The 14,371-nt window shown below is 37.3% G+C and overlaps 1 protein-coding gene across 2 annotated transcripts in view; it reads left to right on the plus strand.

Moving 5' to 3' along the window:
- KIFAP3 (kinesin associated protein 3) overlaps positions 1–14,371 on the plus strand; it is a 69,535-nt gene that overhangs the window by 30,554 nt on the left and 24,610 nt on the right. The window contains exons 12-17 of one of the 2 annotated variants that reach the window (XM_074876895.1): positions 1,810–1,918; positions 2,420–2,532; positions 3,482–3,647; positions 3,856–3,984; positions 4,383–4,481; positions 5,946–6,031. In XM_074876895.1, coding sequence (XP_074732996.1) covers positions 1,810–1,918; positions 2,420–2,532; positions 3,482–3,647; positions 3,856–3,984; positions 4,383–4,481; positions 5,946–6,031 — 702 coding nt within the window. The remainder of the gene's footprint in view (positions 1–1,809; positions 1,919–2,419; positions 2,533–3,481; positions 3,648–3,855; positions 3,985–4,382; positions 4,482–5,945; positions 6,032–14,371) is intronic. The other variant, XM_074876896.1, reaches the window with a different exon arrangement.

Consider the following 14,371-nt stretch of genomic DNA (forward strand, 5'->3'; position numbering starts at 1 on the left):
TGGGAAACATGGAGCTCGTACGAAACTATTATTTTAAAATTTGAACGGCTTTAATTGAAACTGGATATATTTTTTCTTTTTATAGAGAAGTAGTTCAGTAATTAACAGTGTAATCCCATCTTGTTAAACGTCTAATTTCCACAGATTTTGTATTGTGTAAGTAATGAGAATGTTTCCTTTCAAATTATTTGAAGGGTTTTAAAAATCTGTTTTTAAAGGTTTTGTAACAGAAGAGTTGCAGGGGGTGATTTTTGAATGCTCATGTTCTACTTGTTAAGTGGCAACTTTCTTCTCTGGTTAATTCACTCTTATGTGACTGTCAGGCTTACGGATTTAATAAACTAGGGATTTTATAACTTCTTAAAACAACCTAGGGAAATCTGACTCTACCTTTTTAAGAAAGGGAGGAAGAAATCAATGATAGATTTTTAAATCAGTACATGAAAGTCCCAGAAAGAGAGATCAATAACTAATTCATGTTGTAACATAATTTTTTTTTAATTTTATTTGGGTTAATTCGGAATGACAGCCTGCTATCTGATAATAGATAAACATACAGAATTACTGTTGTAAAATACTTTGGAGTGAAATTCCTGCAATCCTATTGTTCCTTTTTTCCTCTCTAAATGAGTTGTTCCCCCACTTTCTCTAGTTTTTAATGCCTTACAAACTGTCTTTCCACCAGGGGGCAAGCACACAAATACTTAATGATTAGTTATTGCTTTCTTCTCCCCCCACCACTTTTTGACACAAACTGCGCTACATTTTTTGTACCTTATGTCCCGCTTATCTTTAGGTTCAGTTGTTTCTACTTCCAGTAATCTTAGTCTTGTCATCACGTTGCCTTGCGTTATCATCTTGATGTGTCTTGTGAACTGAGCAGGTTTTAGGAGTAAATAGGGTGATGTCCTGCAACCCCTCAATGAGGAAGCCATGCAACTTGTCTGCCATGGCTGGAAACAGAGAAAAAGAAACGGATGTATTTGAGCCATGTTTGTATATTCAATATGCCATTTCAAAAAATGTTCACGTTGAACAAAATAAGACTAGATAGCCTGTGATGTAATCGACAATACAGGTGCCAGGTATATCAAATGATGGCAATTCATAGGTTATTTGCCTAAGGAATCATCTGGGAATTCACTGACACTTACTAAACAGTTGGAACAAGATTATAGGCGATTGTCTACTTATGTTAACCCAGGTTTTCCTGTCCCGGTACCAAAAGAATAGGACTACTACTGAGAAGTCTCTGATACATGGCAGTGTTCAGCTCTACCAGTGGAAGCTGCAAAGATAAAGATAAAGCACATTGCTGCAGATACAGCTAATTTACCTATCAACAGAATAATCTCAAAGCAAAATAGCAGTAGAATTATTCTGCAATTAAGTATCTGTTTCAAGTCATAATTTTGTTAAACAACCAGGTATTAATCTGACTTTCTGTGTAACTTGAGTTGTGGGATTTTTTTCCTATATTAAGTCTACCTAAACTTTCAAAACAAATTTATCCATTCATAACTTTAAAAAAACCCCAGTAAAAATAAGAAATTCAGTGGTAGCAATAAAATATAACTAACCCAAGTTAATTTAAGGTGATGAATGTGCCGTTTTTGCCACTTTATAAGCATTGTTATCCCCAAATAATGGAACTATACATCTTGTGCCTTTGACCTTTAACTTTACTGTTCCTGTAGAAATGCTGAGTATTTTTTTTTTTAAAAAAAAGACTGTCACTGACATCATAACATTGCTCTTCTAATGCTTTGAAAAGATTAATGACTTAAGTGTGCTTTTGTTTCTTGGCAGTTAATGAAGATGCTTTTTGAATGTCCTGATGAGCGAGTTGACCTGGAACTTATCTCCTTCTGTATTAACCTTGCTGCTAACAAAAGAAATGTACAACTTATCTGTGAAGGTAAGCATACTGAGATTTTACTGTTTTCTTGGAGGTGACAAGACTTTATATATATTTTTGATATATACTTACATATATAAATTATGCATATTTGAATTATTTATAAATCTGTATATGTGTGTTTAAAAAAATAAAATGCACCTGTTTCAGTAATGATTTCAAGCAAATGGCCATCTCCTCCCCAAAATTGGTGGCAGGAGTGACCTGAAGCATTTAATTAGTTATCTGATTTTTTTCAGTGTCCCGCTGGTACGTATGGTCATAGTAGTTGTTTTAAAGAAGCTATAGAATTTATACAGAGCTGGTCTTTTTTTTTTTTTTGTCGACTTGTAAGAAGAAATAGTTGCTGTCTAGATTCTTTACTTTTTCCTTTTAAACTTTTAAAAGTTAAAGCTGGTGGTATTTTCATTTGTGCATGTTGTTTTTTGATTGGCCAGTACTTTCCTTGTGTGGCTTTTTTTTTTAATTCAGAGGATTTCCTAAGTGTGTGTTTCTTTTCAGGAAATGGTTTGAAAATGCTAATGAAGCGAGCTTTGAAATTTAAGGACCCGTTGTTAATGAAGATGATCAGGAATATTTCACAACACGATGGGCCAACGAAAAGCCTGTTTATTGTAAGTACTATCTATTACCTAATTGATCTCCGATTCTTCCTACTGGAAAAGACTGGCTTTGGAGAGCTGCTGTGTTTTGTCTTTACAGGGTGTCCAGTTTAAGTTTTCTTGGCTGTCATGGGTTGATTTATGTTTTGTTTTATAAGGCTATCTCAGTTGGTAGATCAGGCTTTGGATCCCTCGTTACAGGGAAAACGGATCTTAAGCTGTATCCAATAAGTCCCTGTTCCAAAACAAACACAAAAACAAGCAAACAAAACCCACCCAACTGCTGGGGTGCACATTGTAACAATTAACAGTTATCCTAAATCTCTGCTTTTAGAGCTAGAGGGCAAAATAAAGTGGGTTTTTTTCACTGTGCCAAGTGTTTTGTGTAAGTGGATATTTTAAAATTTTGAATACTTAATATTCAGTTAACTGTGTAAAGCTGCCCTTTCAAAAGAAGGGGGGGAAATGCAACATCCTAATTGTGGAAATGTTAAGTGTACTGTTAAATTGAGGATTGAATATCAATTTGTCTCAATGCAGTATGGAAATAGTAAGTAGAATTCATAAGTCCCCTGTTCACGTCCTCAGAAAATCTTGTAGTTATTTCAGAAAATCTGTAGGAAGAGAACTCGTGTTACAGTCACTAATGCAGTATGGTGTTTGCTATCTTCTCTCCCTTATTTTCTACCAGCTTTCTCAAACTGTGTGTGTAGTAGCTACTTTTGGAACATATGAACCAATGATCTACATCCGTTTGAAGTGTAAGGGTGGAGAGGAAGAATGCTGAAATGCTTTCTTGGATTATTCTTCAACTGAAATTGAAACTGCCTTATTAGCCCTCATTTTAGGAGAAGAGTCCCCTTAGCATTATTTTGAGAACTAGTTTTGATTTGATCAATTTGTGAGTTTTTCAGAACCCCAGATTATTCACCTGTAATGTTTGTTTCTGTATTTTCTTTAGGATTATGTTGGCGACTTAGCAGCTCAAATATCAAATGATGAAGAGGAGGAATTTGTGATTGAATGCCTGGGAACACTTGCAAATTTGACCTTACCAGATCTGGACTGGGAACTTGTGCTGAAAGAATACAAACTTGTTCCGTACCTCAAGGATAAACTAAAACCAGGTTTGCTCAAAGTTTAGTTAGTGTTTCAAAGTGGAGTCTCTTGAAGAATACTTAGAAGAATACTCTTTCCGAGTAGAGTGTTTACCTTTATAATTTGGATTGTTTGGGGAAACAACACTGAAGAACAGAATCATATCTACAGATAAATATACAGCTGCTATAATATTAAGAAATTCTAAGAGGTAATACTTTCTGCATTCTGACTTAGCAGGTTCTGCAGAAGATGACCTTGTTTTAGAAGTGGTGATAATGATTGGAACAGTTTCTATGGATGACTCTTGTGCTGCTCTGCTGGCTAAATCTGGAATCATCCCTGCGCTCATTGAGCTTCTAAATGGTATATTGTGATGTTTGACTTGAGGCCTTGTTTCTCAGAGAAGCTTAGTTGACATAGCTGTGCTGTAACCAAATCCACCATTCATTTTCTCTTGCAAGACGGGGGTAGGTGTTTTGTATATGAAAGGAGGAGCAATTACTCTGTTATTGGTAGAGACACACTGACTAGTGGTCTAATGGATTTGATTTTTCCCACACCTCCACAACTCTTGCTGCAATCTGTGGCCTTTCTACTTGACTGCAGCAGGGAAAACAACACTAATTTTGTGTTATCAGGAGATGAAATCTCACAGATACCACTGAACTGTCTAGCTGACATGTAAGAGCTGGGCTTCCTCTAAGGATCTAGAGCTCCTAGTTGTGAGATCTGAAATTGTGGTTTCTTTTTTTTCCTTGCAGCTCAGCAGGAAGATGATGAGTTTGTCTGCCAGATCATCTATGTATTTTATCAGATGGTCTTCCACCAAGCCACCAGAGATGTCATTATCAAGGAAACCCGTATCTTTTTTAAAGATTAAACATGTAGAATTACAGCACTTAATTTGCCATCACTGATGTTTGGCCTATGTTTCTCTTGCATAAATCTCTCAATCTCAGAGGCTTCTTTGTAAATGGTTTATTTCAGCTGAAGAAAAAATCCAGGCAGCCTAGGCATGTAGAGGGACGGCAAGATTAATAGTAAAGATTAAAAGTTAGTTTGCTTTGAAACAGGGAGGGGAGTTGGAGGGGGATCAGTGGACCAGATGACTCATTAGTTCCTATCCAGTCTGAATTACTGTATGAATTTGTTTTTCAAATCACAGTCAAAATCATAGTCCATAGAAAAACTTACATAGAGCATAGACAAACTTCTTGTACTGCATTATTTTATATATATGTTGCATAGTCTGAAGTTATGTACATTAAAGTACTTTAATAGCATTCTTTCTTATAAGAGTCTAGGCAACATAAATAATGCCTGCTCTGTATTTTTGTCCACCTAATTGTTCTTTGAATTTTATGTTTGGTGTAAGTCTCCCATCTTCTTCCCACAGTGGAGACTTTGATTTCTGTTCCTGGTTTTCCTCTTTCTCCTTTTTTTGCCTGTCTGTTGATGGCTGAATCTGTCGTGTCATGGATCTGTTCAATTTTTTTGTATGGTACTTATCACTCTTAGTCAGTCTTTACTACTTATTCTTTCAGTCACTGCTTATGTTGAGCTCATTCAGACAACCTGAAAACTGTGTAAAGAGGCACTAGCTGTCTTTGTGGGCCTTAACTGAATGTTAAATTTTATTGAAACATAAAAAATGGGTTGAATGAAGCCCTTGTAGGGATAGCAGATAGCAATTGCTTTGCTAACAATACAAAGACTACTTCTTAATGTCGTTTTTCCTTTAAATTCTGTGGAATATCTGAGAAGCCATTTGGAATGTTGTTCTTAGTCTCCTGTTTGAACTCCTAGGTGGCTAGCTTTAAAAAAAAAAAAAAAATTGCATCTCTTCATATCTGTAATGGTAAAGCACCAACATTTGAACAACACTCTTCTCACTCAAATTGAACAAGACTAGTATTAATACTATCATTTACACAGTAGATTATCTTCAGTATTTTTAAATGGAAAACCTTTTTCTAAAACAAGAAAACTCCCTGAAGATTACAAAAGTGTCTCAAAAGATGACATCATTCCACAGAATCTGTGTCTTTTGGACTAACACATTAGGTGCGTGGATTTCCTGTGACAGTTCAGAATGTATTTTCTTTATAAGGGACATGTAATTTTTCTTCAGCAATTTTGAAGAAAATTTGGGTATCTTAAAATGTGATTTTTAAAAGAACCCAAAACTAACAAGTGGTTGGGGAAGGTTGCTGAACTTCACATGTGATGGAAAATTCCTGACTAAGGTTCTTAATGAAATTTGCAGTTGGAAGAAGCCAGAGCTGTGAAAAAAATAGCTTTTATCCTTAACAGTCTCTTTCCAGAGGCTCCAGCATATCTTATAGACCTGATGCATGACAAAAATGCCGAGATTCGCAAAGTTTGTGACAACACTCTGGATATTATAGCGGTAGGTCTGATTTTTTTAAAATCATCTGTCCTTCAAAAACCTCTTTACACGAGATAATTCTAAAATAACTAACTAGCAATAACTTGCAAATAGAGAATATTTTTCATGCTCAACTTTCTAATCACGTAGGTAAAAGATCAATTTTCATGGGATAATGACAATCGTTAATCTAGGCTGTGTACCAAACTTCCAAAAACTGCGTATATACTTTGAAAATTCATGCCAGCTAGCTTTACACTACAGACACTTCTAAAGAGTGCTTTTATACTTAAATTAATCACATTACATTTCATTATTTCTTAGTTCTCCAAATGGCTTTTGTTACCAAGCAGCTTTTATTCAGTTTTTCTACATTGCCTGCTGCCAGTATTTGTTTCAGAAAGAAAATGTGGGCAGTGATCCTGAAGCTGGTTATTTTCTGCTGGGGGAACAGTCAGTATAATATTGAACTTCTTAATATTGTCTTCAGCTCTTGGATAGGTTTCCTTGAGCTACATGACTTAGTTTGTCCAACTGTCCATTGGTCACCATAAACTTTAGGACACTTGTTTTGCATTAAACTGTTAACTTTGAAAAGAGATAGAATATTGAATTATGAAGTGCTGTTGCTTTATCAGCTCTTATAGCAAGCATAGTCTGCTTCTAGGGAACCTGGACTCTAGAAGCATTAGTATTTTCTAGGGTATTCTTCATTTGAAGTAAACATTGTGAAACTGATTCCACTTAAGTTGCATTTCATTGTTAAAATTCCTCCTGGCCTGTTTAATTGAATTGACTTCTATTGCCAAAAAGAAATTTCAACATTTTGAGTTTCTTAGGATTGTACAGACTGTACATCCTTTTGGATGTAGAGTAGCTGTCATGAAATTAAAGCTTGTAACCAAAGAGAACTTAACTATGAGTTGAGTAGTGTCTTTGACTACCTTAATGTTTTTCTTGTCGTCTACTTAGTTTCTTCTTTAGTTGAATTATGCATAATGCAGCTTGTTCACCAAAAGGTTTAAGATAGCATAAGACCTAACTTACGCTGCACAGTACTATAGTCTATTTTGTCTTTTTCTGTTATACTCATTAGTAACACATTCTAATTCAATGTTCATCTAAAAAAAGTAAAATGACATAACATTTTCTGTGTTGGGATTCTTTTTATCTGACTCTGGTTTTGCTTCATGGAGGTATGGAATGAAAATTGTGCTCCACTAGTTAATGGCAGAGTTGCCGTTGACATTCATTAAGGGCAAGATTTCAACGAAGATGAATTTGCACTTAGTACTTATTTATGATGGCTATTATATGTTCAGCTTACCAAGATAAATTATTTCCAGGGACTTCTCCAGTGAAACAGTAGAAAGATTTTTATCTTCTGGGTGAAGGTGGACATGTCTAGTGCTTCCAATGCTTGTTTTATCTTGGGGCCAGTGCAATTTTCAAGTGTCTCAGACATTGATTTGTTCATATAGGGGAGCTTTACAGTGTGGTCCCTAGTAATATCCAGTTACTGAAAAATTATGTTAGCGGTATTACTAAGCAACATTTATAGAATCTAGAAGAATAATGCATTAAGACATAGCTTCATATTCAATGTTAACATGAGTAAAATATACTTGGCTTTTTTTTTTCCTTCCTAAGAGGTAATCTCTATGCTAGCTGTGAGTAAATGAGTGCTGTGATAAGGGATAGGAAAGGCTTCTGAGCTTGCAAGAAGCACTGGACAGGACTTGTTGGGCCTTGAGGAAGAATAAATGGAGGAAATGATGTGGTACTGCTGTTACTGGGGGTAGGGGAGAAGATAACGAGCCCATACTGAGAATAGTTTGTGTGGTAGTAATTTTTTTTTTCTTTGGTTGTGGAGCAGTGCCACACTTAGAATGGTGTTCACTGGTAAGTTAGAGTTTTCCTTCCACACAGGTCACTTGTAGCTTTATCATCTAGCTGTTGAGTTATAAGTTGCATAAACCATAACTAACACCATGCCTCCGTGGGGAGCAGGAAGCACAATATGCCTTCTTCTCTGGAAGACAGACAGAACCACTAACTGATTGCTTTCTTGGCAATGTTGTAAGCTGGTTTCACTTTGTCTCCCAGTACTAAAAATCACAGGCAAAAAAGGCAACACATTGTAGATGGTGATGGCAGAAAATACGAAACGGTAAGTTATCAGAAGCTCAGATCTTGATAGGTGTTTTTGCATTCAGCTCAGAGGATATGGTAAAGCAGTCTGTAAACACTGAGGTGTTTGGTTGTGTGGCAGTTTTACACAACTAGTGCTTTCTGAGGTGTCTGAACAGACATAGTCTTTAAGATTGGTGAAACTTCTTATCTGTGCTAAATCCACAACAAGAAAAACTTAAGTTTTCAGTCTTCTTGTTCTGTACATGCTGACAGGATTACTTCCTCTGATGATGGAAATCAGAAACTAAATGTTGGAGAATAGAGATTTGAAAGTAATTTCTTCTTGGGGAGACAAATGCTTCTTTCACTCATCAATAAGCTCTATATAGTGTGATTGAAATAACACTGAAGAAAATCGGATGCCTTATAAGCCTTAGGGGAGATACGCTTTCTGTAGTAAAGTAATTGTCACAGAAATTATGGAAATGTTACACTAGTGATGATTTGTTTAATATAGCTTGGCTGGACTCTGCCATTGATGAACTGAAACAGATGTGCTGCTTTAGCATAGTATGTACTGGGGAGTTTCAGCTTTGCACTGGTAGATGCAAGATATCCCTTTTGTCAAAAAGAAAGTCTGCATTGATAATTTAGGAATGCTTCAGCCGTGTGTCATGTGCTGAGTCTTGACACCAAGCAACTAGTTTAGCGTACTTATACACCTAAAAGAGACAGGTCTTGTGGCTCAGCTGAAAGCTTGGAATCAACAGCTGGTGTAGGAGTCTCAAGCAAATGAAGTTCCCTTTTCCTCTGCCTCAGAAGCCTGGACACCTGCAACTCAAAGCTTGTGGAAAGAAATGTCAGCTTACTCAAGATGGTTTTACTCTGTTCACCTCGGACAATATTATCAAGAGCTAAAGGGATTATTAATCTCTCAGGTTTCTCACTCGCTTTCTGCTTCTAGCTCAGTCTTATTGCAGTTAAATGATTTTCCTCATTTCTTCTAAGGATATTTAATTAACCATAGCCAGATCCTTGGTCTGTGTAGTCTGAGCCTTCCCTGTTTCCACCGTTTTCCTGTTCAATGTTTTTACAGCTTTGAATCCAGGCCTTCTGTACCATCTTGTTTCTCTTATGGTCAAGAGTGTATCATTATGCTTCCTGCAGAAGTAAAACATCTTCTAGATAGCACTGTCCCTGTGATTTAGGAAGGGCTTTATGCCTAAGGTGTTTTTCCAGCTCTTGTTCTTTGCCCCAGTTATTTGTAAAATGCCAAATAACGTTTTCCTCGTATGGAAAGTTGTGTTAATGAACAGCTTGCATCTTTCCATGTTAGCTGAGTGCCCTGACAGAAATCCTCCATGTTAGGAATGCTGGAATTTCACATAAGAAGGAATGTGCTGTGAACCCTCAGTGCTCTGGGATTTGGGGCCAGCTGTACAAGATGTTGGCCAGCTCTCTTAGAATCAAGGAAGAGCAGACCACAGGGATTTGGTGTGGGCTTTATTTGAGTAGGCAGTGTACTCTGAAAATAGATAACCTTTGACTCCAGCTTGGTGTCCTCTTTCCATGAAGAGTGCTGTAGTCACTCCAGGGAAAAAAGGGTTCTCCCTTCACTTGTCCGCCTTTCTACCATGTCTCTTGTTCCCCTGTTGTCCTCTAATAGTCGTGAATACAGCGAGGTGGGCAGAAGGGCAGCTAGGGTGTGGGGCTGCAGGCTGAACTGTTGACGTAATGTTTTCACTGATAACTTCTGCATTGTTAAATTCGCAGTCAGTCTGCTTTGGTGCTGGTAGCTTTTTGTGGCAAAGAGCATGCACCCAACAGGAAAGGCTCTACCTGGTCTAAAAGAATAACCACACTGCAAGCAGCATCAGATAGGACAGGCGTGTCCTGATTGTTTTTGTCTTCACATGAACCAAACATTTCCTTCTAGCATTGGTGTTTGCTCTTTGGAGTTTTAAGACTAGGAAGGTGAGCCAAAAGTCTGATCTCTGTTACTTTCATAATAGCTTGCCAATGAGATATCTTATATCCTCCAAAGTTTCTCTCTTCAGCTATTGAGAATATAGGAACCCTGTGGATGGTGTGCATTTTATGTAGGCACCTAAATTTAGGGGGCATGATGTTCACTCTCTTTTCTGCTTCGCCATTAGTTTCATACCACAGGTTTCTATTAGCTTCCCATCACAGTACACGTAGTGATGAACCTGATTGTGAAGGAGTGACTCTGGGTTGCACAGGTGTATGGTAGAAGGATTTTTTTGGCCTGTGAATGAATTGCCCTCCGGTGGTACTTACTGTAAGGTGGGTGTCGTAGACACCTGCGGAAGGTGATCCATAACATCTGTTTCTCTCCTTGGTTTATAGAGGCACATAGTTCAGATGACATGCCTAACTTTTGGATAGCTAGGCAAGATAAATCTTTTCTTTCTTAGTAAGTGATTAATTTAACCTTTTATGTAAACTGTGTGTTTTAGGGATGGTTAAATAATGAAGAATGTAACATATCACCAAGTCCAGCCTTGAACATAATGAGCATTCTACTTACTGTATAGCAGTTTTAGTATGAGGAATCACATCAAATGAACCCTATTACAGACCCAATTAAAGGGCAACCACATTAAAGTGAAAAGGAAAATCTGTTTTTCATCAGCTGTGAGAGAACACAAAGCAGATCTGTGTAGCTCTATGTTATCCTATAGTGTGTTAATCAGATACAAGGTGTGACGGAAGCCAGTGACAAAGGGGACCCCTGATAGGGAACAGACACGCTCTGATAATAGGCCAGTTAACGCTTCATAATATTTCAATGGTTCAGTAGTAAACAAAGTTGGAAGTGGAACTTCAAAAAGGATGGCACATTCCTCGCAGAGTCGAACCATACATCTTCTATGACACTTTTGGATTTATGGAAACCGAATGTTAAAAACAGTGATGTCAGGGAGCTCCAAAGAGAATAAAATCAACCTTCAGGATTCCTCCTTTTATGTTTCTGAACATGCAGTATTTGGGGGGGTAGGGGGCTGGGGGTTGGACATTCTGTCCACCTTCTTCTCATTCCCCCACCCGCTGCTTTTCTAGTAGCCTAACATTTGGAAGGATTGGAGGGCACAAAGCTATGTTTGTATCTCCATGATGTTTAGTTTTCTGGTTTCATTTTTGCGGGAATTCCTTAGTAAAGGAGGTGTGCTTCATGTGTTTAAAAACCAAAAACAAAACCCAACCACAACCACAAAAAACACATAAAATAATTAAAAGAAGGCTTTTAATAGCTCAAAATATAATTACTGGAAGACTTGCTGTGTTTTAGGGAATTGTTTTGCTCTAAACTTCTTTAATTTCATTTCTTTGTGCTTTTTGGCTGTAGTCCTGCATTTACAGCTTTTCTTCCATTCTGATGTTATTCCATTAATCATTTACCCAGTGGTGTTTCTGCACATTTCTGTGGAAAATCTACAGACGTAGTCCTGATCTAACAGTACTTAAAAGAACTTTTTTGTGCTGAGGTTATGTAAATTGTTCTAGATTATTGCAAATCATCCTTTTCTAGGATTGCTGCCAGAATGAAACTCAGGACAAAACTGATCATTGATCTGATTCTGGTGCAGTCACTTTGTTCTTGTTGCTCATTCATAGTGAAATGCAAGGTACAAATGTAACAAAGTAGCCAAACTGTTTGAATGGATAATTTGTGATTTTTAAGTAATGTGCAGCTGTGCTCAATCTTACAGCTGCTAACTTGCTGTTCAGTTGCTAATCCTGTTTTCCAAAATATAGATGAATGACTGAGGTAAAATACCTGGGAGTTTTAAGCTTCTTAATATAGGATGGAAAATGTCAAATACATAGGAATATTCTGCCCTGTTGTCCTTGTCTAAAGAAAAAAATCACTTAGGATCTGAGAAATGTTAACTGATTTTTTTTTTTTTTTTTTTTTTGGAAGAATATAAGAACTTCATGTCTATTTGACAGACATTCAGCATGTTCAGACAGTGGTGTGGAATGGAACACCGATGTTGGGCAAGTGGGATTCATTTGGGGTTGTAACTTTGGGAAGATTAAAATGTTTTCAAAGTGCATTTATGGTAAATGTGAATTAGGTAATTTAGCTGCTGGCCTTCCTGCTTTTGAGAACTTTTAAAGGTAAACAGGGTAATGTAAAAGAGATTCAGCTTTCCTACAGATTAGTTGAATTTGCTGTTTGTTAAATTTGTTTATTTTCCCCCACTTCTTTGCAATCATGATTTCTGGGAATAGTTTTCTTACGACTGCAGTATGATTTCTGGCAGTTACAAGGTGTTTCTGTAAAGCTTGTAAGTAATTCACAGCTGCTGGAGTCTGACATAATAGATAATTCACAGTTTAGCTCTGGCAGATTCAGCAAAGGAGTTGTTCCAAAATGCTGGTCAGATGTCATCACTGAAAGTCATGCCCTTTCATTTTTTTTATGGGTCATTTTATAAACCTCAGTGACAAACTTGCTTTTTTCAGGGAAACTCTTGTTTTGTACTGTTATTTCTAGCCTTTCTTTTAATCAAGAGTGGAAGTGGGGGAAAAGATCAAGAGGCAGAAATAGCGTGAGATGTTCTTTTTCCAAACAGTATGAGGCATAGGGGTGTGTTTGTTGTTTTTTGGTGTCTCGGGTGGTTTTTTTTCTCCCTCCCTAAGGTTGCTGCATTACTGGATGGCTGACAGGAACCTGGAATTTTGCTTGAGGTCACTAGACACTGAGAATATCTATAGATCCCACAAGTGATACCTGCTCTGTGTATGGAAGTTTTGCAGGAGACCAGGTTTTGAACGGGACCTCTGTGTGCCAGGATGATGCAGAGGGGAATTGGAAAAGTCTAGTAATTAGTGTTGATCAGAGGTGGAATTGGAGAAACTTAAAATAATGTCACAGTCTGATGAGAGCCCCAGATCTGCAGGTACTTGCATGGATGTCCCATCAAAAGGATTTTATGTTGTTCTTTAAGCCAAGAGAAACAAACTTGCCATTTCTCCAAGTAAAACAAAGTTTAAAAACCCACTGCTATAGAATAAGGGTTTGTGGTTGCACAATGCAACATGATTCCCCATGAAATCTTGGATACTCTAGATACTTGTTAGCAATGTCAGAGAAGCCTCTGCCAGAAAGATGGGGCCAGCTGGTTTTTGTGTTATTGATCAGTCAGAAGGGTGGAAAAGGCACAGGGCAGAGAGTGGGTTACCTATGTTGGGTTAATAGCAGTGAAGACAAGGTAGGTTGAATATTAAGTCAGTTTAAAAGCTCAACTTACAGTCTACAGGTGTTTCAGAAGTTTAACCTGAGCTACTAAGCCAACTTACTCTGTCTCCACTGCTATTTTTTGACGTCTGGTTATAAACAGATCTACTTTTGCATGTCTAGCTGGAGCAGTTTAAGAAATCACCACTTCCTCAGCCAAGGCATTGTTGCTAATTGTGTGAACACTCTTCATCCCATTCAGGGCTAAGTAAAACAGATTTTAAAAACCTTAAACTACTCCAGCTAGATCTCCAGGGACAAAGTCTGTCTAGATCATGTGTTAACCAATGTGAGAGTTAAGAAATGATTTTCAATTTTTCTGTCCTTTGTAGTGAGGTTATAAGACAGTGAAGTGGAACCTGTTTCACAAGGATGTTTCTTCCCACAAGTAGAAAAACTTTGGTTATGAATGTTATTCTTGTTCACAGTCCTTTGATTAAAAAAGTCTTAACCATGGTGTGTTCTTTGTGAATCTTCCCAAATTGATAACATCTGCAGGTTTCATATGTTGATGAGTTTCCTATAGTCAGCTGTGCCCCATCTTTCAGGTCATATTGAGAAACTTGAGTATTATCCATGGGGCTGTGTTCTCTCAGTAGTAATCAACAGCCTACATAGTCTGGTCTGTTTAGAAGAGACTTCTGCACAGCTTATTGCAGTGACCATAGGCTATGTCACTTCTTCAGATGCTCCTTTATATTGAATATCGCATCACTTGAGTGCAATTAGGCTGTAATCCAGATTGGAATTTCATGCCTATATTTTGTTTTCATAATGACTGGAACTTATATCCTGTTTTCCTCAGCTTTCTGGAGAAGTTTCTCTCAGATTTTAGTTTTGTATCTTGGATTCCCCTATCCTCTTTATTACAAATGTTGTGTACCACTTTTCTGGGTATTTGGTATTAAACTTGGAAAGCCATTATAAAATTTGACAAGAAGTTGAAAATTAAATCCTGT

Source organism: Strix uralensis, chromosome 8 (assembly GCF_047716275.1).
Source record: "Strix uralensis isolate ZFMK-TIS-50842 chromosome 8, bStrUra1, whole genome shotgun sequence".
NCBI lineage: Eukaryota > Metazoa > Chordata > Aves > Strigiformes > Strigidae > Strix > Strix uralensis.